This window comes from Peromyscus californicus, unplaced genomic scaffold, assembly GCF_007827085.1.
Source record: "Peromyscus californicus insignis strain IS unplaced genomic scaffold, ASM782708v3 Scaffold_9__1_contigs__length_137607984, whole genome shotgun sequence".
Taxonomy (NCBI): domain Eukaryota; kingdom Metazoa; phylum Chordata; class Mammalia; order Rodentia; family Cricetidae; genus Peromyscus; species Peromyscus californicus.
The window spans coordinates 100,658,744-100,685,016 of NW_026294617.1; the positions used below are offsets into that span (position 1 = coordinate 100,658,744).

Genomic DNA, 26,273 nt, shown 5'->3' on the forward strand with positions numbered 1-26,273 from the left:
TTATGTTTGTGTGGCAAACGCTTTCCTCACTGATCCCATGCCTCAAACCCTAACTATAGTACCCTTCTTTTTTAAGTGATATAGTATTTTATTGCTCCTTGGGGAATTTCATACATATATTTAGTGTATTTTGATCGTATTCACTCCCCACTCCTCTAAGACCCATCCCCCCAACCTCCAACATCCTCTCCAAACTTCATGTCTTTATTTTTCAATAACTCACCAAGTCCTGTTTGTGCTTACCCTCATCAGAATGGAACCATCCCCTGGAGCTTGGTCAAGTTAACAGGGGCCACGCCCTTAAAAATAGCTGCCTTTCTCAGGAATCACAAGGATGACCCCACCTTGGACTGCTGGCAGTGGTCCACAGGGTGCCTGGACTGGTCTACTCCAGTGACCGGTCTATCGAATAACCTACCTGTCATCATAGAGCCTTTGTCCAGTGACTGATGGAGGCAGATGCAGAGATCCACAGCCAGGCACCGGGCTGAGCTCTGCGAATCCAATCAAAGAGAGAGTGGAAAGATTCTGCAGGCGGGAGATGTGGAAATCATGATGGGAAGACATGCAGAGATGACCGGCCACACTAGTGGAAGCCCATGAACTGTAGACTAATGGCTGTGGAGCCCCCATGGGACCGGACTAGGCCCTCGGGATATGGAAGATGGTTGTTTGGCTCCAACTGTTTTGGGGAGCACCCAGACAGGGGGATCAGGATCCATCCCTGGTGCATGGGCAGGCTTTTGGGAGTCTGGTGCCTGTGGTGTGATGCTTTGTGCAGCCTTGGTGCAGTGGGGAGGGACTTGGACCTGCCTAGGCTCAGTGTGCCAGGCTCTGCTGACTCCCCATGGGAGACCTTGATTTGGGGGATGTGGGGATGTGGGGTGGCTTGGGAGGGAGGGCTGGAGGGTGGGAGGAGGGAGGAGGGGGAATTTGTGGGTGGTATGTAGAGTGAGTAGAAAATTTCTTAATAAAGAAAAATGAAGCTGGGCAGTGGTGGCGCACACCTTTAATCCCAGCACTCGGGAGGCAGAGGCAGGCGGATCTCTGTGAGTTCGAGGTCAGCCTGGTCTACAAAGTGAGTTCCAGGAAAGGTGCAAAACTGCACAGAGAAATCCTGTCTCAAAAAAAGAAAAAAAAATCTGAAGGGTTGGGGATTTAGCTCAATGGTAGAGGGCTTGCCTAGCAAGCACAAGGCCCTGGGTTCGGTCCTCAGCTCTGAAAAAAAAATAAAGAAAGAAAAATGGAAAAAAAAAAAAGCTGCCTTTCCCTCCCCGAGCAGTCATTAACCGTCACAGCCCCCTCTCTGCCGGAATGCTGACTGGCTTGATCCTGTGTATGTGACCATTTGTGCACAAGACACTTTCCCCAAGGTCCTCCCTGACCCCCGTGACTGGTGATCTTTCCCTCTTCTGTGATGGCCCCCGCCTTGGGGTGAGCGAGTGTGATGTAGATGTACTATTTACGGCTGAGTGCAGCACAGACACGGACTTTCTGCACTTTGACCTCTGTGAGTTTCTATGGAAGCCTTCCCAGAAATCTTAGGGAAAAAAATTTCCCTAGCAAACGTCCGGAATAGATTTTTTTTTTTCTCCTGAAAGAAAGGCCCAGAAGCAACAGTTTTCTCTTTTTCTGCACAGAGGCTCCGTCTAGGTATGATCTCTATGGTGCCATTTGAAAGTGATGCCAACATTAAGAGGTCAAGCAGCCAGAAAAATAAAAAGGAGTCAGACCCCAATAGCATATTCAGACATAAAGCAATCAATTCGAGGGAACTTAAAACTTCCTCTTATATGAGACCATGTAAGTCCTTTCAAACACCTTGTTTTAGACACATTTTGAGTCCAAACTTATTTTTCTTGTAGTCAAAAACATTCTGGTATTTAAAAAAGCCAGTCATCTATAATTTTATGGACAAGCTGTTGATTTTTCACTATTGTTGTTACTGTTACTATTATTTGTGTTTTGGAGACAGGATCTCAGGGAGCCCAGGTTGACCCGAAGCTCACTCTGTAGCCAAGGCTGGTCTTGAACTCCGGGTCCTTCTGCTTCTACCTCTTGAATGCTGGAATTACAGGTGTGTACTACAACATCTGGCTGATTAAATAATACATACATTTCCAGTAAAAAAAAGAAAAGAAAAGAAATGGACTTGGCTCACACACCCATCATGTTGGCTGCTGATTTCTGATATTTTTTTGTAGATATGACACTATTATACTGTGAAGCATGAAGAGAATATCATTCACTTTTACTGGAAGATCTCAGCTGACACGAAAGCCAATCACTCTGGAGTTAGAGCAAGGTCAGCTCTGGGACAGTGACACTCTGGTTGTGCACTGAATAACGCGGCATGACATCCTAGTATGTATTTCAAGAACAGAATCTGGTTATGGGAAGTGTCATAGTTTTGAGTAGAGCTTTAAAGGACATGAGGATTTTGTCAGGTTGACAAGACTTTAGGTAATTTTGTGTCACCTAAATGTTATGTGATTGCAAAGAGTCAGCGCAGCTATAGTATGTATCTATAAAAAAAAAAAAAATGACACTTCTTCCAATTAAAACCCGCACTTCCCAAATAACTTGACTCTATGAGCTACAGATTAGTGAGGACACTGACTTGCTTGGGATTAAGTAGAGGAAAGAGTCTAGCATGTGGTATGAAGAGGAGAATGGTAGAGGAATGATGATGTACTTACCCTAAGAAAGCACAAATTCCCTGATGGTTGACTTCAAGTACTAGAATGGTAGCCACCCACCCAGAGTCTGGTTCTAATGATAGAGCTTATCCTTACGAATATGTAGAGTGGGCTTGTTATTGCCACATCACGGCCCAGCTACATCTGGAGAAGTTGACTGACGCACAATCAGGAGGCCAGGGTCTCTGGATCCTACCTTCTAGTCCCCATCTCTGCCTCACCAGTTCCCCAGGCACACGTAAACTTTTACAACCACCTGGGTGATCTCTGAAGCAGTTTCCTACTTCAGGAAAACAAGCAGGCCAAACAACCCATGGTTTGTCTTTCTGCCTTTTACTTCAGTCCATTCCTAATCTCAGCTTTATTTATGGTTCTGAAGATTTCAAAGAAGAACAGAAAGAAACACACACATTAAATCACACTGACTTATTTGTACCTCACACAGTAAATCCTCTCATGGGATCTAAGTGGGTGAAATCGCCCATGTTCCTGCATCTTCCTGAAATCGGTCCTTGAGTTTGGGAGAAGAATGGGGGCAAGAGGAGCTGCCAGCATCCTCTGAAAGCCAAGACACCAATAAACAACAAGGACTTGAGCCTTAGTTCACATAGGTCCATGTAGACCGAACACCAGACCACACAGCTGTCACTTTCCACAGCCTTCTCTCCACCCACAGGAGAGTGCAAGCAGAATCACAGTGAGATAACATCAGCTTCAACTCCTAGTTCCACAGAAGTCAACACTTTTCAGACACTGCAGACCTCTTGGAGAGAGAGATAGAGCTGGCTTCCATACTCCGTGGCTTTCAAGAAAGAGGTGTGGTCTTCTGTCCGGAGTTCTGGAAAGGATTCCTCCTGTGACTGGAAGTTGGTACTCTAGCCCCTTCCAATGCTGAATTCCTGTAATCCCCCGACCACCAGCCAGTGGTGTGGCTGCTGCTGATCCTGCCATCTCTTTACCTGCTCATGAGTGATCAGCTTGCTTGCAACTGGAAGGTGCACAGGTGTGTATGGCAGTGGGTGGGAATATGATTTGAAACTGCTCATTGTCCTTAGGCAAACTCCTCAGGTAAAACATTTTACATGAAACCCCAAGGGCTTCATTGGACTACATGGACAAAACTGTTGAAAGGAAGGGAGATGAATCACCCCCAAACACCTTTCCCAGAGTTAACTTATAAATGCCCCTGCCACCCCCTTTCTACAGACAAGGAGCTTTTGGATTAAAAAAGTGAGGTGAGGTGTCCAGCGTTCCGATACTAATGACTTCAGCCAGATTGAGCACAGGTTTAAGTTCAGGGCGAAAGAAACTGTATTCTTCGCCTATATGTACATGTAATTTGGGTAGCTCTAAATGCAAGTTTGTAGAATCAACATCTGTACATGAATGATATGAAATTCCAATACATTTTAATTATAAACTCAAGCTAAAAAACTGTTTTGTTCTGCGCTATAAAAATTCAACCTTAACAAGAAAATGAGGCTCAAATACCTGATGTGCATCGTGAACCCAATGATGAAGGCTGAGCCTTCCTGTTCCTCTTGCGCCTCCTGTGTGGAGCCAGCAGTCCAACTGTATTGCTCTGGCGGTCTTGACCTTCCATGTCATCATGGCTAGGGCAAGCAAGGAAGACAGCCACTGATGTAAAGAAAGGCACAGACCTCCATTCCTAGACACTTCCTGACAACGGACCTCTGCTCCAACCATACTATCAATCATTCGGTCATTCATCACTTACATTCTGGATCATATCTTTATTATTATTGTTGTTTTAGTGTTTAATTAAGCATTACGGTTTCATGTAACTGCATTTTCACTCCCCTGCAAGCCTGACAATACCTTTTGGTTTCAAATAGCCCAGGGCCCCAAGGCAGGCCCTGATATTGATTTTTTTTTAATATGGGTGAGTAATACCCACTGTTTTTCTAATATGCTTTTCGCACATGGGATTGTAAAAGTAAACAGTGCTTTTACACCATCTGTTTGAAAGCTGTTAGCTTTTTAAAACACAGGCACTATTTAAATTGTAAATGGCCCTTACCCAGAAGTTATTTTATACATTCACGTTTATAACTGTAAAAATAATATACTTATAGGTTATATTCCAAACCAAATGATACAAACCCGTTTAGGAGAACATGACGTAAAATTATCCCATAAATCCCCATGAAGCCAAATGTTTACAGAAAAGTTACCAGGGAACCCGAAGAGATGTGGATGTAGGTGTGCTCCCTGGCCCTCCCTCGCTCGACACTGCCCACCCTCTGGTCTAGCAGACAGATTCCTTTCTTCAGCTCCCTAGGGCTCTCATTAGGATTCTGGTTCTCAATCACAGTAACCTTTGAAATTAAGCAGTTGAGTTCTTGGGCCACAAATCAATGTGCTTACTTGATGGGATTGGAAGTGACAAAGGAAGATTCTGGGGGCCTGCTGTGGGCTTTCAAGTGTTGTGGTAGAGAGTACCTGAGAGAGGCCATATGTGCTCTGTTTCCTTTGTTGCTGAGGGGAACGGAAGACAGAGAAAGAATGAACTACGAAGACAACAGAGTTGCTGCCCACTCTCCTCTCTAGCTTTAATATCTGAGGCAGAGGGTGACAGGAATCTGTGGAAGATGCAGTTAGGGTCTGGCCTCATAGGGATGAAGGGTTGGGATGCATTTCAGGAATGAGTTTGGGACTCGGAAATCCCAGTTATTTGCATGTCTGTGGCAACGAGGATGGATGACAAATATGGAGAGGAAACACTAGCAGGGGATAGCATAACACACAGAGAACAGACTGTTAAATCATAGTTCGCCTGTAAAACAGAAGGCAAAACCCAAATCGAGGCCCTCAGTCCATGCTCCAGTTACACAAATGCCATTTGATTTTCTAAGAAAGGTATGTTTTAAAACCGAAGCTATGAAATCCAGATGCCGTTTTTCCTATGGATAACTCCCCTCTGTGTGTTTTGGTTTTATCAAGTGAAATGTAAGAAAAGCATTAGTTCCTCTTTGGGACAGGAAGCTGGAAGACAGGCCTGACTGCCCAAGGCTTTGTGCTCTGGAGCTACCTTCCAACAATTTTCTTAACTCGTTATCTCTACACGCTTGATGTGTGTGTGTGTGTGTGTGTGTGTGTGTGTGTGTGTGTGTGTGTGTGTGCACGCGCATGCGTGCGCCATAGCCTGTGTGTGGAGGTCAGCAGACAACCTCAGATCTTCCTTCCACTTTGAGACATGCTCTCTTGTCCTCCCCCTCCACCTTCCCCTAAGCTAGCTGGCTCAGGAACTTTCAGGGATTTTCCTGTCTCCACCCCCAATGGCCTCTGAATTTCAGATGGGCACTACCCTGTCTCTTTTCATGTGGGGACCCACACTCACACCCTCCGGCTTGTGGGAGCCATGCAAGCCCTCTATTCACGAGTCACCTGCTCACTGGCTGGTTCACTTCTTCCCCATGGTTTCCCTGGCTGCAAGGTGTGTGAGAGATGTGTGGTGGTTGATTTACGGGTTTTTAGGAAGTGTGGCATCCATGGTTGTCGAAGTCATGGAGGGAGAAGAGGAGATTGGGGTCCAAGAAGCCAGTCTGGAGGCCAGAATAGCTTCTCCCCAACCATCACACACTGCCCAAACTGGAAGAGACACACTGCCCAAACTGGAAGAGACAAATGGAAAGGAAGAAGACTGATTTGGATTAGAACTGTGTTCTACGATGTCAAAAATCTGTGACAAACTGGCTCTGTCAGCTCCTACTACAGTAACCAAAGTGGCCAACCCTAGGTGCGTATTATTACTCTCTTTCACAAGTACAGTCTTACCGGGCAGTGGTGGTGATGGCTCAGGCCTTTAATCCCAGGCAGAGAGGCACGTGGATCTCTGTGAGTTCCAGGCCAGCCAGGGCCATTACACAGAGAAACCCTGTCTCGAGAAACTAAAACAACAACAACAAACAAACAAACAAACAAAAACAAGTACAGTCTTAACTATGCTTTTGGAGCCAGAAAAAACACTAGTGGAAAAAATCAAAACAATTAATTAAACCACCTTGACTTAAAAACATTGAATGAAGATTTGACAAATGTACTCTTTCTTGGGTTCTTACTACTTGTTTTACACAATGAAATGACTCACGAAATAGTAAATGAAACTATATTTCTTAAATCCAGGTGCAGGGATCCTAGGTAGTGATCAAAACACAGGTTTTAACAACAGGCATTCAAATTTGTTTAAGTTTTCTTGTGATTGTGTTGCATTGAGGAACAGAGTTCCTTCATGGCAGAAACATGATCGGTCCAGAAAGCAAGCTTGTGTCTTCATCCCCTGCTTTCTGTTTCTTATTTAACTTAGTGGCATAGTCAAGAGCATAATTCTCGAAGTCCTAAACCAACAGGCTTGGGAGCGGCACAGTAGGGATGTTGGAAGGGGTGTACTGAACCACACGAAAAACTATAAAATCTCCCACAGGCAGAATCTACTTTGATTTAAGCTAGGTTGAAGAAATTCAGCTCTTGCCTGGGGCAGCAAAGCAAGAGGCTTAATTCAAGTCCTGTAGGGCAGGAGGCAGGTGCCACAGAGACACAGCTTCTGTGGAGGATGGAGATCAGGATGTATCCCTATAAAAACCGAACAACTGGTGTCCAGGGCATCTGGTGGAAAGTGGGAGGCAGGAAGGAGAAAGGCTCAAGCTCCTGGGCATTTAATTTCTGCTAATGTCCATTGGGACACGGCGTTAAGCTTGGAATCTCAAGCCTAGTGAGTCCTGCCTTCATCCTTAAAGAACTCGGCTCAGCAAAGTGGTTTTAACACTCCTTGTGGGTTTTGATAACTTCTATCCTGTGAGTTGCCAAGGCAGAGAGGTGCATCTAATTCCATCCACATTTCTCCAGAGATTGCAAAAACACAGACAGGACGACCAAGAGTGGGAGGGACGGGTGCCAGGCGGGAGCCGCCAGACAGGGCTGTGGTGCATGCCTGCTGGCACAGGCAGCCTAGACCGTCCCCCACGTTGGCACCAAGAGCCCGCGGAGTTCCGTGCCCGGCTCTGAGCCTCGGGACTGACAGCCCAGGGAGGGGTGGAGGTCGGGCTCGGGGCAACAGTGCTCTTAGTGCTCCTAGTCAGCGACGGAGTCGCCCCTGGCGCTCTAGCATTTGCTCCGGAGGCCGACCCTTCGGGTCCCCGTGCGATCCTCCATTCGCCCCCGGGGCCGGGACAGCAGGGCGGCGGCGCGAGCGTGGGAGGGGGCTCCAGGACTCTGCCGGCCCCGCCCCGCCCCCTCCTCGGGGACCCGGAGCCTAGCATGGACCACACTCGGCGCCACAGCCATGGCGCTCGCCCGCTGCGTGCTGGCTGTGATTTTAGGGGCACTGCCCGCGGTGGCCGGGGCTGATCCCGCCTCGCCCTCGCCCCTGCACCGCCCGCCCTCGTCGCTGCACCGCCCGCAAACGTCCCCGCCGCGTCCCCAACACGCGCGCTACCTTCCCAGCCCGCGGCGGCCACCGAGGACCCCGCGCTTCCCGCTCCCGCCAGGGGTACCCGCTGCCCAGCGCTCGCAGGTCCTCACCGCCCGGCACACGCCCCCAGGGCTCCCACGGGGCTGCGGGGCAGGAGAGCTGTGGGGCAACACTACCGACCTCGGCGTCCCGTGTCTGCACTGGGCAAAGGTGCCGCCCTTCTTGGAGCGGTCGCCCCCAGCTAGCTGGGCTGAGCTGCGAGGGCAGCCACACAACTTCTGCCGGAGCCCTGACGGCGCGGGCAGACCTTGGTGCTTCTACCGGAATGCCCAAGGCAAAGTGGACTGGGGCTACTGCGATTGTAGTCAAGGTGAGTGGTGTCCCCGGCGGGCGGAGGTGGCAGCTGGGGACTGGCACGGAGGCAGCCCGGCTCGGGGGACAGTATCTGTGTACCCGGAGACAGGGGGAAGGGGTTGCCGGTTTGCACTGTGGTGTGGCGGTGGGCTGGGTAGCCATATAACTAGCACAGTGCATCCATTTGTACAGTGTGCCAGTCAGTAAAGCATGCATCGTGTGACGATTGTCATGGGGATAGTAGCTGTGAAGGTTGCTCAGCTCTAACCCGTAGAGAAGGTCTGTCCGACCACCGTGTGTGTGTGTGTGTGTGTGTGTGTGTGTGTGTGTGTGTGTGTGTGTGTGTGTGTGTGTGTGTGTATTCATCTACCCACAATACACACACATTGGCAGAATTATGCATGGTAGTGGGTGTCTGTTGTCTTGTATCAGCTGGTCTTGATAAGGCGCTCTGTATACAAAAAAAAAAGTAAAGAAATACATACATTTGCTAACCACTAGTTTGCGAAAGGGAAGAATTAAATGTAAGATGTGTCCCGGCAAACTTTCTTACCTCTATAGACCCGGATTTGGAAAGCCGTGGTGAAATGTTTGCCTCGCTGCCATTGTTGACTTTAAAGCATGACAAAATTTTCAGGCCCAAATACAAAGACAGTTATGTTCTGGGGCTCCGTATGGTAAATACCACCAGGGAATGAAGAACAAAGGAAAGAAAGGGGCAGAACAGGAACTGCCTTAGTAGCTAAGGAGGCAGCTAGAGTCAAATGAAATCTTCAGCAAAACCATTCCTTCAGCTGTGAGTGTCACTTCTGGAAAATCGGAATTAAGAGTCAACTTCAGCAAAGAAGGTTCCTAGTGTATCTTAGGTTTGTGGTAGCCAAAGTATCACATCCATAACTTGAATGCAAATAATAATCTACCTTCACACAGTACTTTACTCCGAAATTAATTTCCTTGTAATTAATATTGAGGTTTTAACTTTTCTCATGCAACAACTGTGAAAGGAAAAAAAATTGACTCTCTCCTAGTAGAACGAAACTTTGGCTGTTTTCAATGACACTCTATGATAGGAGTTTCATAGATTTCCTGAAGTGTGTGCTTCCAGCCTTTGGAGGTAACCTTCCCCAATGTCATTCCTTTTTCACAGACAGTTTATTTATCTCCGCCTTCAATTGAGTTAGTGCTTCAAGTTAAAGGAAAGTGATACAAAGGTTAAGATCAATTATTCCTCATCCTGGAGAATGAAGTCATCGCTGTACTCATAATTCATGGACAGAATGCCAATGTGGCTGTAAAAAAAATCAAGATGATGTCAAGCATAGAGCTCTGCTGTTACCTCATTTACTCTAAGATCATTTTAATAAAGTCTTGTGTCTAGCAACAGCATTGGCAGCTTTTTATTATTATACTTAGTTTTATAACTAGACATGATAGAGAATTATTAGGAAATTAATAGGTAATAAACTATAGGCTGTTTTCCCTTCAAAACATAGTAAAAAGGAATTCAAAGTTAAAATATTGTGGTGATCTACTTCTCCTTTCAAATGCACAAGTAACTTTCAGTTTTATAGTCTTAGTGAAGAGAATAGTTTATCTTTGAATTCCCCACCACCCTCTCTTTGGAGAGAAATTAAAAAAAAATTTCAGTGCCTCTAGGTTCAGAGCTAGTGTTTAGCAGCCAAAAATCTCAAATGTGGTCGCGTTTAGGTAACAAAATATAAGAGAAACAGAAGAAGCTACCCATGATGAGCAACAGACACAAGGAAGAGATTGGCTATGTAATACCCGAATTACTCTTACAGGACCCAACCCTGATAACTAAAGCCTTGGGCTCTGTCACTCACTCCTGCAAGTCTGGATAGCTATACTCCATGCTTCTGAGACCTCTGGCATACTCTGAATCGTATAGTGTTCTTATTCCCACACATTTCAGTTGGGAGTTTGGATAAGAATACTATATAGTAATGAAAGAATGTTGAATTGTTCTTTAGAAAACATTGATGTTGTTTTGACACAGCAATGTTGGATAAGACTCCTAACTGTTAGAGCTTTGGGTTTCTCCATATAAAGAAAAACAGGGTGTTTAAAAAAAGAAAAGATTCTTTGTTTATTTGTATGTATGTATGTATGTATGTCTTGTCTCTAAGTATGCACATGTGTGTGTGGTGTGTGTGTGTGTGAGTGTGTGAGTGTGTGAGTGTTCATACACTTGTGTGCTCTCCATACCTCATGTGCCCTTCATTTAAATCCCAGAAGAAGGGAACTGGATGGCCTCTTCTACCACTCTCTACCTCTTCTTTTGACATGAGGTCTCTCCCTGAGATCTCCTCTTGTCTTTGACCTCCTCAGAGCTGCTGTTAAAGACACCAGCAGCAGGATGTCCCACTTGTTTGTTATGTGGGAGCTGGGATCCAGATTGCAGCCATCACGATTACATAGTCAGCACTCTTTGCTGCTGAGGCATCTCTCCAGCCCCAGAAAATCAGTTTTTAAGCAAATTAATTAAGAGAATTTTTCAAGCTCTGGGCATGTACTCAGAATGACCTTGTCTATTTATTACAGTTAGGACTTATGGAACACCCACTCTGTGCTGGGTGCTGGACTAAGAATTTGATGTTTGTTTTATTTATTTTTCATAGTCATCTTTATAAAGGAGCCCCTACATTTTCCTGTTGGAAAATCCTAAAAGAAGATTGCCAGGAAAGCAGAAAAAAAATATGATAGGATGTGCACATAGATGTGTGCATTTTCATTTCACAGCCCATTTTGCTCCATTTCTTTATTGGTATGCAATGTAGAAACCTCTGTGCTGTGTTGCAATACTCACTTGTTAGCTCATAGGCTAGTCTAAGGGCAGAAAGAAGGAAGAGTAATTATGTTTAGTATAAGTACAATGCACATTATTTCCAGGATCTTATGCTTTAAAGGTATTTTTTTTTCCTTTACAGAAAACTGGAGCAAAAGAAAAGACTAAAATATAGAAATGTGATCCCTCCTTTAAAGCTTAAACTGGGGTCAGAGTAGAGTTTCAAGTCCCATACAGAGAAGTGAGGAAGTAGGGCCCTCCTGCATGATGCAGAAGGAACAGGGTGGACATTTCAGGTGAGCGGAATGTGAACAATCCATTAGCTCATGTATCAGAGCAGGAAATGTAATGCTTTGGCCCTGGCTCCAAGAAACTTACCTATTAGTAATAAAAGATCTTTCTGGGGATTGGGATACCCAAATCAGTCCAGGAGTTAGTTCTCACAGGGAACATTAAACTTTACCTAGAGAGGACTGGTACAATGATTCAGCAGGTAAAGCTATTTGCCATTGAGTCTGATGACCCGAGTTTGATCCCTGGGACTCACATGATGTAAGGAGAAAACTGACTCCTTCAAGTTGTCTTTAAGCTTCCCCATGTGTAACATGGCATATGCTCCTCTCTTAGTCACTGTTCTACTGCTGTGAAGGAACACCATGACCTAAGCAATTCTTATAAAAGAGAGCATTTAATTGTGGGCTTGCTTACAGTTTCAGAGGTTAGCCCATTATCATCCTGGTGGGGAATGGAGGCAGGCAGACATGCTGCTGGAGAAGTAGCTGAGAGTTCTACATCCTGATCTGTAGGCAAATGAGAGAGAGAGAGAGAGAGAGAGAGAGAGAGAGAGAGAGAGAGAGAGAGATTGATTCTGGGTTTGGCATGAGCTTTCGAAACCTCAAAGCCAGTGGCACACTTCAATGGCACTTCAGTGGCACACAACAATGTCACACTTTTTATTCTTTCTGATTCTTTCAAATAGTGCCACTCCTTGGTGACTAAACATTCAAATATATGACCCTATGGGGGACATTATTATTCAAACCACTCCACCTCCCCCAAAAAAATAAATGTGAAAAAACATCTAAAAATTCACCTAGCCACTCATTAAAATGCTTGGGCTCTAGCCTCAGAGTCCTAATTCCCTTGTCCAGATCACGAATTGCATGTTTCCCTTCTAAGGTGAAGTGATGAGATGCTATTTAGGTGACTCTTTCAAACCCCAAGAAAACCTATGGGAAAGCATCAGGGCCTTGCTAGAATGTGTAGTGAAGGTCAATGATGTCAGCCATTCTGTGACTTTACCTTGCTCGATCATAGCCTCAGAGCAGGCATAAGACATGCCAACATTGGTTTCCTGTGTGGTCTTATAGAACAACATCATTGGTATTTGTTTTGCCTGTGTGTGGTGATAACAGCATAGTTTACCGGAACATCCATCTTCACTGAGTGGGAGCAAGAGGCCACTCTCATATTTCCACAGGCAGCTGACCGCTTCCCTCCAACGATCTGAGTGCTTCCTGACTCAGAGTGGCAATCATTTTCACAGTCTCAAGTTGTCACGGCAGAAGGGGCAACTTGCTTGACTCTGTTCTGGGAATTCTCCTTTTTAACCAGCAGTGAATTAGTCTCAGGCGGAAGATGGCTGATGAGTAACACAGGTAGACTAAGCGATAAAGGTTCAGAGGACTCTGTCAACTTCTCATCACTGTGACAAAACATCTGAGTTGATCAATGTGAAAAGGGGAAGGTTTTCCTAGGCTTCTGTTTTCAGAGCTTTCAGCCCATAGTCCATTTGGCTCCATTGTTCTGAGGGCTCTTCTGAGGCACAGCGTCAGGGTGGGGTGCTGATGGAGCGCAGCTGCTCATGGCCTGCCAGCCAGGAAACAGAGAGGAAGAATTAGGGGCTGTGGTCCCAATTCCCTTTCACATGCTTACCCCACAATTACCTATCTTCCTCTGACCACACATGACCCATCTCTCAACATACTCATAGGCTGGTGGCCAAACCTTAGCACTTGGCTTTGGGGGAACATTTAAAAATCCCAAGTCCTAACAGAATGATCTCCAGATCTAACCTCTTATCATCTCATGCTAGTCTGGTCCTAAGTACTTAGCCACCCCAAATCTCTTAGTTCCAATAGACATGCTGGACACACAGGCTAAATATTGCTGTTTACAGACATTCCTTTTGGAAGGCCATATGCTGTTTGAAGTGAATATCAATTAAAAAGTTAGCTGAGCAGACACAGTGGCTCATGCCTACAATCTCAGTACTCAGGAGTCTGAAGCATGAGCATGATCTTTGAGTTCAAGGCCATCATAGGCTGCATAGTGAGTTCCAAGGGTAGCTAGGGCTAAAGAATGAAATGCTATCTAAAAAAAAAAATGTGGTAGAACTTCCTCCTCCTCCTCCTATATGCCTTTTAATCCTGTATCCTCAAAAAAGAAATGCTTTCTCCTCGAACCAAAGTGTAAATATTATTCATTTCCATTAGTCAAGGAAGAAATAAAGGATGGGAACCAAATATATCGGTCAGCTTTGTTTGGTAAATCCCACTCTTTCCCAAATAAAACAAATGGAAAGCTAAGCCAATTGGACTAATTTAGTTACCACAATGCACATTTGTTATAAGAGAAAGAAGAGTCAGAAAAAAATAAGTTCTACCCTAGAGCTTTCATAGTTTATAATATGCAGGAATCATAATAAAATTTTGAAACGGAGTTTGGTGAAGAACAAAAAAAAGTCACGTCATCATGCCAATCTTTTTTCAACTGTTATTGAACTTCACAGGCACATTAAGCAATTAATTTTCGTCCTTCTATTGTTCTAGTGGAATTAGATGAATGCCCACTGACAATAGCGAACTACTATCCTCATCCTTGACCAAACTATCCTTAAAACATAGAAATGTCAACATATAAACTACTCAAAAGAATAAAAAAAAAACTCGGTTACATTTTGCAGATGTTAATATATGTACTACATTGCATTAAATACACTGCATGGATATATACAAAACATGAAAAATAGCATTCTCTGAAAACAGCTGAATTGGGAGAATGTTTGTTGACTTTTCAAGTGCAGTAGAGGATGTTAATTTAACTTTGATAATTTCTTTTCAACCTATCTGAAAGAAACTGAAGTGTGCTGGTCTTAACTATTATCATCCTCACCTGTAACTTGAGTCTGTTTTAACATTGTGGAACAGTAGATTTGAATCATAACATCTCAGGTAAAAATGAAATCAAATCATTGTTTAATGTCAGGGCATTTCTCTGAACTAACATCCAACTGAACTCTATCTGCCTCCATTATGTTCTCATCTATAATTCATAAAAACTGTTCATTTATTATTCATGTGGCTACCTTTAGTACCGGTAAAAATATGAGTTGGTCTAGTTCAAAGTGAGAAAACATCCTCTGAAAACCCAATCCTACTCGTTGATGCTATGCTTACTGGAAATTTATAAATCCCATAAACTATTCCTTAGTTAAAGACATGTTCTGGTGACGTGTTATGAAAGATGGCAATTTAACCATGGCCAAGCCATGATTAATATAACCCTACCAGAACATTTCACAAATTTTATGTCATTAAACAGTTTACCCACAAACAAATGGTCGCAACCAGTCTCCCTGGAAGAGAGTCTAGCCATCCAAAGAAGGGTTAATGCTGTGGAGCTGCCATACTTTGCTAGCAAACCCCAATGGCTTGAAACAGAATGACTAGGATCAAGGTGTTTGGCGAGGCCAAGCAGCCTTTAATGACAACAAGGGAAGGGTTTCTTGCAGGTTGCTTGCGAACTTCTCCAACCTCCCCCCTCATGAGAGAAACACCCCAGGATTCAGGCACTAGAGGCCCTGTGTGTGCCTTTCTGTCTGAATTTCCCCAACATGCAACAGCACAGTCCCTTCGGGGCCCATTCTAATGACCTCATCTTAACCTGTTTACAAATAAGACCACGTTCACAGGTACGGGGAATGAATTAGCACTTCAGCATCTTTTGGGAAGCACAGTTCAAAAACAGCCTTAAGCATGAAAAATTGAAACTCGTGAGGAGAATTTTAATACTATCAGCTGTTCTCTACGTTGAATTGATTGAGAGTGATAAAATGGTTAAAGACACCTCTTCTTCCATGCCATGTGTCGGGAGATTTTTTTTTTTCAGTTTTAATATTTTTATTTTAAATTTTATAAACTTTATTATTTAAAAAAACATGCAAATAAAATGCCTATACACCTTAGTGAACTTTTATACAGTTAAAACAGGCAATCTGAAGCAGTGGCAATCACACTGAATTTTACACTTTCACTATGGAATATGCTTTTATGCACTTATCCACCACCAAGAAATCCACGACAGAGTAAAAAGCAGAGAAACAATTAGCTGTGTATTTTATTGCACGGCTCAGGCTCATTACCTGCACTCACACCTTGCTCATCTCCCTACATTCAGACTTTCCTGTCTCTTTTCTACACATTATGCTATGTCTGCATGTGCTTTTGTTTACGTATACACATATGTTGATGCCTAGATTCTGCATATGAGGAAGAACATGTGGAACTCTACTTTTAACAAAGCTAGCCATGAGGCCAATTTCTGTAACATGAACTCAGGAATCTTATGTGTTTTCTTTTCTTTCTACATGAAAAGAAAAACTATAATCTAAAATGACAGTAAGTTAAATATTTTTGCCAAAAAATTAAGAAAGTAGAATGCTAAGCATTATTGTGTATTGGCATTGGAATTTTTTTAAAAGCATCCATCTGATGGTTTTTGGTGCTCTTCCTGACAAGCTGCCATGGACAGCCTTCACGGTTTTACACATCCATGACTGCTTTGATGTATACATTTATAATGATTGACATAGTTTCCCTCAGACCTCTGGAATAGAAAATTTCAAGTGATAGTATAGTGAAATCTCAAAATGGAAGCATTTAGAAGATAATAATTCCTGAAAATTTGCCCTTGTGAGATTTGAATATGATCAAGAGAAGTTAGCTGCTGCTGTGAAGGGTATTTATGTGTGAGGGAAGGGGATAGATCATTATTGATAACACAGGGTTGTGGCAGTTGGAAAGTATTTACCAAGCAAAGAATTTAGTTTACAGTTTATGTGAGAAATGATACTGTTGATATGTATAGCAAGAGCATTTAGTCTACCTGGCTTTGAACCTTATGATTGGTCTGCTTTTTATCCTTTCTTTTATTGAGCTAAGATTATTTCCCTTTCCCATGTATAATTGTGTACCTATAAATTAGTATAAATGTGTCCTAGTGTGCGTTTTTAGTGCTGTGAAGAGACACCATGACCACAGTAACTCTTATAAAGAAAACATTTAATTGGGGTGGCTCGCTTACAGTTTCAGAGGTTCATTTCATTATCATCATGCAGGCAGACGTGGTGCTGCAGCTGAGAGTCCTACATCTTTCAGGCAACAGGAAGTCAACTGACTGTCACACTGAGTGAAGCTTGAGAAAAGAGACCTCAAAGCCTGTCCCCACAGTGACACACTTCCTTCAACAAGGCCACACCTCCTAATAGTTCCACCCCCTTTGGGGCTATTTTCTTTCAAACCACCACAAATGTGTGTCTACACATAACACACATTGTATCCATAGCCCTACTGCAAGTCTGTACGGCCATTAGGACAAAGCCACCCCTGCCATAGCTTCTGTCTCATATTTAGGATCCTGACAAAGCCACTGTTCACCTTTCTCTGTGGACAGTCATTCTGAGGCTGTCTATACATCTGCCTGATTAGTTTATTTCCTTGTAACATTTGGTAAATTCATTGTTATATTTCTAGTAGAAAGATGATCACTATCATGCTATAATGCATGTAGGAATATCCACCATTGTAAAAAGGAATTCTTATAGGGTCTTTGCTTAGGTTTGGAGGCAAGGGGACAGTGCCAGGAAGTAGTCCAGGGGATAAAACTGATAACAACACACAAGCTTCTCAGTGGTGTTGGATACAGCTTTCTGTCACACACAAATTAAGGAAATTAGTTATAATTTTTAAGATCACCACCATTTCCAGCATCCTAGGATAATAAACATAGGAGGAACAAGTCTGACAGAGAGCTCATTTGTGGGTGACATGCAAATTGACTTCTCAGAATTGGAAGTGTGTGTAAATTTGTTAAAAGAAAATTGGATGAGCACCCCTCATCTCTTGTCACACCATGGATAGAGCTAAGTGACCCCAGGCTCTCACCGTGTATTTACAAGCCTGAGAAATTATGGTGCGGAAGAATGTTGCCTTGGAAACCGTTCCCACTGTTTTTGAATGGTCTTTGGGTTTTCTTCTTTCCATCTCTAAATGCCCCTGTTATTTAGGTGATATGATTACATCATTTCTTGTTGACAACATTGTTAGGCACTACTTTTTAAAATTATTTCTTTTATTTTTTTCAGATTATAATATAATTAGATCATTTCTCCTTTCCCTTTCTTCCCCCCCAAACCCTCTCTTATACCCTTCCTTGCTCTTTCAAATAAGTGGCCTCTTTCTTCATTAATTGTTGTTACATACATATATGTATATATATATAAGTATTTCTAAATAAATAAATACTACCTGCTCAGTCTGTATGCTCCTTGCATGTGTATTTTCAGTGCCGATCACTTGGTACTGGATAAGCAATTGGTGTGCTTTTCCCTGGGGAAGACTATTTCTCCAGATAGGCATAAAATCTCACCATCATTTACTTCCAGTTTAAATACAGCTATAGTTTGTTTTTGTTACTAGAACATTTTAGCTCTGTAGACATGAATAATTTGGTGGTAGTGGGAGTTAATACAGATGATGTATCAATGTAAATGCAATTTAAAATAACATTTGAGATGAATAAATGGATTATTTGATTGAAACAAACTGTTGGAAACTATAAATAAAAGAAATAAACTGCTGGTGTTTGTGGTATGCATGATATTATATCTACCTGTAGAAGATTTATGATTTAAAATAATCTCAAACTATTCAAACCCTCAGACATATTTCTTTAATACTTTTACTTACTTACTTATTTATTTAGTGTGTGTATCTGGTGGGTATACCCATACCTCAGCTGTGCATGGAGCTCAGAGGACAATTTTCATGACTTTGGCAGTTTAGCAGCTGACACATTACCTGCTGGGCCATCCACTGACCCAGACATGTTTCTTTTAAAACATACTGTACGTCACATGTTTCAGTAGGTTAGATAGGGGCTCCTCTTGCTTAGTCTAAGTTTAAAAGTTGAGACTGTATGATGAATGTCACATGGCCTGTCAGCTGTGAGGCCACATCCATGTGGCCTCCTGAACGATCCCGATTTGACAGTACAGACTTTGCTTCCATTATTGCCACCTTTTGTTTCTTGTGATTTTGTTGTGAAATATGATATATTTTTCTTAAACGCTTACATTCTCTGAGAATGACTGTTTGGAAAATAATAGTGGTCAGTGGTTAAGTGAGTACAAATGAAATTAATAGATAATGTAAGCATACTATTTTTGAAAATTATCATAAAACCATACATGATAACACTTCAATACGCAAATTATCTCAGAATTTTTAAATAGGGCTTGTTTTTTTCTTTTTAATTTTTTAACTTACAAAATAAAGATCATCCTATATATTTAGCCTCTCTCTTTCTCTTCCTCTCATCTCTCTCTCTCCCATTCTTTCTTGCTCTCTGTGGTGTATACATGTGTATGTAGTGCATTTGCCTGTGTCTGCACATCTGGAAGCCAGAGGTCAACTTTGGGTATCTTTATTACTCTCCACTTTTTTCTTTCAAGGTTTATTTATTTTTCTTTTGTATGTATGAGAGTTTTGCCTGCATGTATGCATATATGTGACCACATAGGTTGTCTGGTGTATGTGGAGGCCAGAAGAGGGTGTTGGATCTGGAACTGGAGTTAAGGATGTTTGTCAGCCTCTGTATGAGTGCTGAGAACTGAACTCAGGTCTTCTGCAAGAGTAGCGGGCACTCTTAACCAATAAGCCATCTCCCAAGCCCTGAGTCTTTATGTATATATAATGTATCTATATATATTATATAAAATATATCATACATTATATGTCAATATATATGTTATTCTTTGAGAATTTCATACATATATACATTGTACTTTGATCATATCCATCCTCTCACTCTCTCCCTTAATTCCTTTTAGACTCTCTCCCCAATACGTCTTCCTCCCAACTTTTTTTTCCCCTCACCTCTTTTTTTTTGTGTGTGTGTATACACCACACTAAATCCATTAGTACTGCCCAAATGCACATAGATATGAAGCATGGACAATCTACCAGAGGCCACACACTGTTTTGATCAAAGAAAGAATATAAATCATCACCCAGAAAATACAAACCAGAGAAGCCAATATGATTGTCCACATCATCCTTTAGTACCCCCCCCCCCCTTTAAAGGTACAAGATCTTCTCAATAAAAGCAGAGCAACCTAGCTTCCTGCCTGGGAAGACACATTCATGTTTTAAATATTTCCCAACTGTTTATTGTTTGATTGATGGATACTGTAGCATGAAAGCAATTATAGATATTACCATGTTAACCCGCTAAGTGTTGGATATTTTCAAATTACAAACCATCTGCACCTTTTAATGTATATATTAATGAGCTAAAAGTAGATCCCATCTGCATGCTCTTATTTTTTGAATGAGCTTCAAGGTCCTGCTGGCACATATTTAAAATGTCTAACATGGGGTACTGGAGTCGGAAGAAATTTCCAGGGAGCTAAGCTTCTCCATTTTCACCCTGGTTGTCAGAGCTTGGAGACACCTGTAGCAAAGAGTGACAATTAGCTAAGGCCACACTCCAAAACTTGAGTCTCACTTGGCCAGGTGACAGGCTTCTTGCACAAAAACATCTAGACTCTTATTTTATATCTGCAAATTGTCCATTTTCTTCTTGGTCATGACTTAGGACAAAAGCTTACACAAGCAAATATTCAAGACTGAAGGTAGAGGCTGCTGGGGAGATGACTCAGATGTTAAGGGCATTTGTTGCTCTTGCAAAGGACTGGGTTTCAGTCCCTAGCACTCAGTTAGTAGTGGACAATCATTTGTAACTCTAATTCCAGGGAATCTGATGCCTTCTTTTGACCTTCAGGTCACTAGGCATACACAGGGCACATATACATACATGTAGGCAGAACACTGTACACATAAAATAAAATTTAAAAATGTAAAGTTTAAAGGTTTCTGATTTGATGTTTAATTTCCTTGATTTATATGTATTCAAATTTGTGATGTCTGCTTTTCTTTTTTTTTCCAAATTCATCTTTATTAGTTTCTTCCATTTATAAAAATCCAAATGCTTTGATAAAATTTATTTTCTTACATTTGATAAAACTAATATTGCCATTGGATTTTCAGAGGAAACAGAGTAACAAAACAAACCTCGTTATCTGGACTGGGCCATATTCCCACTTATTGGAATGAAGTTTGTTGTCAAGGAGATTTAAAAACATAGTGTTTTGTGAAATAGACATCTGGTGGGTGGGGCATGACCCCAGAAAGTGGCAGCTGCTATCGTGTGTAGCTTTTCCCATTATAAAAAAACAAAACAAAACAAAAAACTTATTTGAATTTTGCTGCTTTAAATATGGTTCTAGATGATTAATGTGCCTTAGTTAAATCATTTCCTTAAGTATTTAAATACAGACCTAAGTCTGAATCATATTCAACAATCTAATTAAATTCTGTTGACTAGAATGCATCAACTCTGAATTCTGTTTGCTTTTCAAATAATATCTAATTTTATCATATTTTCTCTTTTTATATCTTAGTTACAGAAAGATTGTGCACTGTATATTATGTTGGACATGAAACACTTATTTTGGCAACAGGAAATCCTGAAAGGTTCAAGATGATCTTGATACCAAATATGAAATACTGCAGCTGGGACAGATGCTTTCCCAGTGTCTAATTGTCTTAGCTATGTTCTCTCTAATACAATAAATACTCTGACAAGTGCGACTTCACGGAGAAAGGGTTTATTCTGGCTTATGGTCTCAGAAGGACATGGTACACAATAGCACGGCAGATGTGGCACTAGACAGGGAAAGTGTAACCGTATGAGTGAGAGGCTGCCTAGTTACATTGCATAGGACTGTAAACAGGAAGTAGGGTGGGGCTACAAAGCCTCAAGCCCTGCCTCTTGTGACCCACTTCCTCCAGTGAGGCTCCATAACCTTCCCAAATAGCAGTGCTAACAATGGACCAAGTTTCCAAACACATCATCCTGTATTTCACATTTAGACCATAGGAATGGGGTGTAGTTGTAATATTAGCAGTTTTCTTTGAGTTGTAGATAGCATATTCCCTCTTGCTGGTTGTTGGCTTGAGTAAAGTCTCCTTCCTACTTATGTACTAAGTATATGCTGATTGACAGTATGTTTCAAGTATGCAAATGTACATCTGTGAATATGAACATAAGAAGGAAAAGAACATGTAAGATAGTGTATGAGCTTGGGGATTGTAGCATGTTTAAATATGTAACCACAATCTGAATACACAGTGTATTTCTTTTTACATTTTCTTTGGTGATAACACCATGAACAGATATCCTAAGGCCTGAAATGCTGACTGCCAGTTCATAGAAGTGTTTGAGTTTAGGTCCTGGGAAAAACGGAGAGGGTGATTTAAAAAATAAAGAAGCTCCTGTTACAAGACACCCTAAGGGCCAATTTAGAGTGATTGCTATGAATTGTGATGAAGAGCCAGCATGGTGTAGGTATGGTCTAATGTCTGTGATCCTTTTTCTGAGCCCGATACCCATTACATCTTGATGTTGTCTATGTTTTATCTCTTTTATTTTTTGTTCCTATAAATTCTGCTGTTTGCCCCAATCAATTTTATCATTTTTATTTTTACATATTAATTTTTGCTAAATATGCTAAGAAATAGATTTCCTTGTGATATTTTCATGCACATTTTACTTAGCTCTTCTTTGTTCACCTAGACCTTGTCCATGCTCTCATAATTTAGGTATCTACAGGAAGACCTGGCTTTGCATGTTCAAAACCTCCAAAGAATTAATTGCTGTGTTGGAAAGATGCATCTGTGGATGTTAAGTAGTAGGCTGGAGCTGGTCTGAAGTTTTTAGACTTTGTGGCAGTGACCCTCACAGTAGACAGCTGGCTCAGAGGTGCATCAAACCATTGACCCTAGGCTCAATGCAGTCAGACTCTAGAATGACGCCCTGTTGATGGAGTTTGCTCCCAGGTACCAAGGGTGGAGCTATCTTTTCCTCCACTCTCTCTTGTCTGGGCCAGACCTTCATCTTCCTGAACTTACTGGCTTTCCAGCATCTATCCCTTTTTCTCTCAAAAACTTTCTCCCAGGGCATCCTGGGACACCCAAGGCATCATTTTGCATCCTGTAGATACCTTGTATCTGTAAATACAACTGAAAACATGGACCTGGTGAAGTACTCTCCCTTGTCTGAAATATCTTTTCTAGGTTTTGGGTGTCATTTGCTAAACCAGTCAGCCAAATAATACCTCTTGCACGCCTCTGTCTATCAGGCTCATGAATACACAGGTGAGGAAGAGATAGTGTCTCTGTCCTCATCTTCATTCAGACAGAGTGACAATTGACATACAAACAATAAATGACAATTCTAAATAGACACAGACCTCCAAGAGACACAAAATTCATCAGTGGAGCAGGGCATGCCTCAGAGTGCCATTTTATGTTTTATTTATTCATTTTTATTGTTACTTTGAGACTGAGTTTTTCTGTGTAGCATTGGTTGGTCTAGAATTTGCTATCTAGAGCAAACTGGCCTTCAACTTGTGACCATCATCCTGCTTCTATCTCCTGAGTATCATGAATATTGTTTTAACTGGGCAAAGATGTCTTACATTTGTTTATGCTGCATTTGTTTAATGATGTAAGGATGTGTTGCTCTTTCACCTTGCCTGCCTAAATACCTGATGGGTTTAATAAAAAGCTGAACAGCCAATAGCTAGGCAGGAGAGAGACTGGGAGGTAGAGAGGATAAGTAGGAGGAGAAATCTAAAAATGAGGAGAAGAGAGAAGAGAAAGAGGAGAAAGAGGGGGACACACCTGGGGCAAGAAGCCAGGCAGCCGCCAGCCAGCCAGCCAGCCAGAGAAGTAGTGAAAGTAAGATACACAGAAGTAAGAAAGGTAATAAACCCCGAGGAAAAAGGTAGATAAAGAGAAACAGGTTAATTTAAGTTAAAAGAGCTAGCCAGAAACGAGACTAAACTAGGCCAAACATTCATAACTAATAAGTCTCCGTGTCATGATCTGGGAGCTGGTTGGTGGCTCACCCAAGAGGGAAGATTACAGCTTGCACCCATGACGTGCTAGGATGCTGATTCAGCTCAGGTAGTCAGGCAAGGCCTCCTGAGGAAGGGATGTTGATAGTTGAGAACCTAATGGAGAGAAAGAGGCAGTCATGTGAAGATCGGGGGGCATGATTTCAAGCATAAGGTACAGCAGGAATAGGGATTCTGAGGTGGGAACCAGCATGGGAGTTTTTTTAAGGATAGAGGCTGGAGACATGTGGTTAAAGCCAAGTGAATGGGCTGGGAGTGGTGACAGGGCTTTAGAGATTTAAGAGGCACCAAGACCATGGGAATGTGGCCACTTGTGGGTGTTCTTAACACAGAGAAAGTGAGTATGTACTGAACTGCACCCATGTGAATTCTCAATAATTGTTTTTTTGAGGTCCAATCTATAATGTCCACTAATTCATTACAATGAATTAGATGGAAATTTGCACTGATTTCTACAAATATAAAGATAATTCACTTTGAACACAAGTATGTTATAGACATGAGAACTATAGTTAGTAATTACATTTGAGAATGTTCAGTTTACTGTAAGTAAAAAAATTAATGACTCCCTCATAATCTGATGAAAATTAACTCTGTCCCAAGTGATTGGAAGTTTGTTCATGTGTCCTTTCTGCTTTCTAAAGTTGTAAAAAGCTGAATTAGGACAATTTTCTCTAAAGATATCTCTATATAAATCTAATTCAATGTGGAGTATTTTAATTGGTTAAGATTCTCATAATGTCTATTAGAGATGCATGTGTATGTCTATATCACCGATGTGGCTTGACCAATATTATTTCTGAGAATGGGAGAAAATGACATATGTGTATTGTGATGGAGAAGTACAAAAACATGGCTTGAAGTTGCTTTTAATTTTGCATCACACAGTCCGGCTGTTGCCTGTCATTCGCCTTGCTGGTGGGAATAGTGGGCATGAAGGTCGAGTGGAGCTGTACCACGCTGGCCAGTGGGGGACCATCTGTGACGACCAATGGGACGATGCCGACGCAGAAGTCGTCTGCAGGCAGCTGGGTCTCAGGTTTGCTCTGTACCACTTCTGTCTTACTTTCTTAATTTTTGATCCTGTTATTTCTGTACTCCAGAGAGGGTGCTGTATGTTTAAATTGCATATTTCCTTAAACCAATGGAAAAGGCTACCTTTTTATCTTTGTACTAGTTTGTAAGCTCTCTGAAGAGTTCATGCATGTATTCTATAGATCTAACCTGCCTTTTGTTGGAATTAGGGATTTTCTACTTTCATTGGTAGCCTTTACATTGCTCTTAGGTAAGGCTGTCATTGTCTATCACAGTGATTGTTTTTTTTTATAAGTCACTGGATGATGCACTAATTGTTAGCTTACTATATAAATTTAAATTTTCCAAAGATTATCTAAACTGTAGAAGTTCACTTCCCTTTTTGTTGTTTTAGAACAAAGGCTGTTTTTTCACGCACAAGGGAAGTAATTCCCATATAGGGAATGGAATAAAGTGTATAGTAAGGACATCAGGATGAAAAACAACATCCAATGTCCTTCCAGGCTTGTGATTATTCTGGAATATTATGCTTTTTTAACATTGGTTAACAAAGCTAAAAGTTTACCTAGGGTTATATGAGGTCTTTCAAAGGTGAATATTTTACACTAAATTTAGTTATTCTACTTAGCACTTGGCGGGAGGTTCCTGTGACGAGAGTCTCTTAGGGCGTATACCATTTTGTCTAGTTGGCCAAATTCTTGATATTGAGGTAGGATTTGTAATCTTGGGCCAATTAGGCTAAGTTGCTTGGAATTGTTTTATGACAGCTCCCCCTTGCAAAACTCTATATTCACATTGAAGCATTTTAAAATTTTATCTCTGAAAGCTTTAGTATGCCTCTCTTAAGAATAAGAACATTGTCCAACATAGCCGAATTACCATTCTCATAAGTAGCCTAATTTCTCATTGTCTTCAAGTGTTTTTAGTCACTCACACAGTGTCTTTGACACATGCTTTGCCCACAGGGGGACTCAGTCCCAGGTAATCCAGTGCAGCTGGACATTATGGCCCTGAAGTCTTTTAGAACCTGGGCCAGTTTCTTCTATTTTCACAGCTTCGACTTGTTGAATGAACACACTAGAGACTGCCCCATCTTCTGAATTAGTTTCATTTAGTTTGGTTCTTTAATTCTTACAGGTTCTGAAATTGGAAACTAGTCACAAAGGCTTGATTGGCTCAATGCTAGCGTTCTGCTTAGAAACCACCACAGATGATGGGTTATTGTCTTGCTCTCCACCAGGAGTCATGGAGTCAAAATGGTGCTCTGGTTTTTTTTTTAAGTCCCATAATGGCAAGGTTAAAATTGAACATTAAGGTGACTTTTTCAGTATGTGTAACTGGATCTAACTGCTGACTTGTAGTTCATGTGTGGGAAAGGAACAAGCATGAGAATCCTAAGACAGTGGCTTTGACTTCAGTCACTGGCAGTATTTTTGGCTAGTATTTCTTTAGGTGGACCAGATAGGGCAAGTCAGTTCCTTTTAATAAAACTACAACAAATTGTGGAATTTACAGATGATTTTTTTTAATTGTTTGACTAGGTCTCAATTTCAAGGCCAGTGTTGTTTAATGTTTCGAAGCTTTGCTGTCGGAGATAGAATAACATAGCATGAGCACCTTCTGGCC

General features: G+C 41.9%; 1 protein-coding gene and 1 long non-coding RNA gene across 2 annotated transcripts in view; one reads left to right on the plus strand and one right to left on the minus strand.

Annotated features, from left to right (window-relative positions):
• Nucleotides 1-895: 895 nt before the first annotated feature.
• LOC128105601 (uncharacterized) lies at nt 896-7,275 on the minus strand. The gene is made up of 3 exons (XR_008216392.1): nt 6,108-7,275; nt 4,191-4,312; nt 896-3,537 (listed from the first exon to the last, which is right to left on the minus strand). It is a non-coding gene; the product is annotated as an uncharacterized LOC128105601 (long non-coding RNA).
• A 471-nt stretch (nt 7,276-7,746) lies between these two features.
• Prss12 (serine protease 12) overlaps nt 7,747-26,273 on the plus strand; it is a 62,814-nt gene continuing 44,287 nt past the window's right edge. The window contains exons 1-2 of the mRNA XM_052730846.1: nt 7,747-8,500; nt 24,501-24,651. Coding sequence (XP_052586806.1) covers nt 8,002-8,500; nt 24,501-24,651 — 650 coding nt within the window. The 5' untranslated portion in view covers nt 7,747-8,001. The remainder of the gene's footprint in view (nt 8,501-24,500; nt 24,652-26,273) is intronic.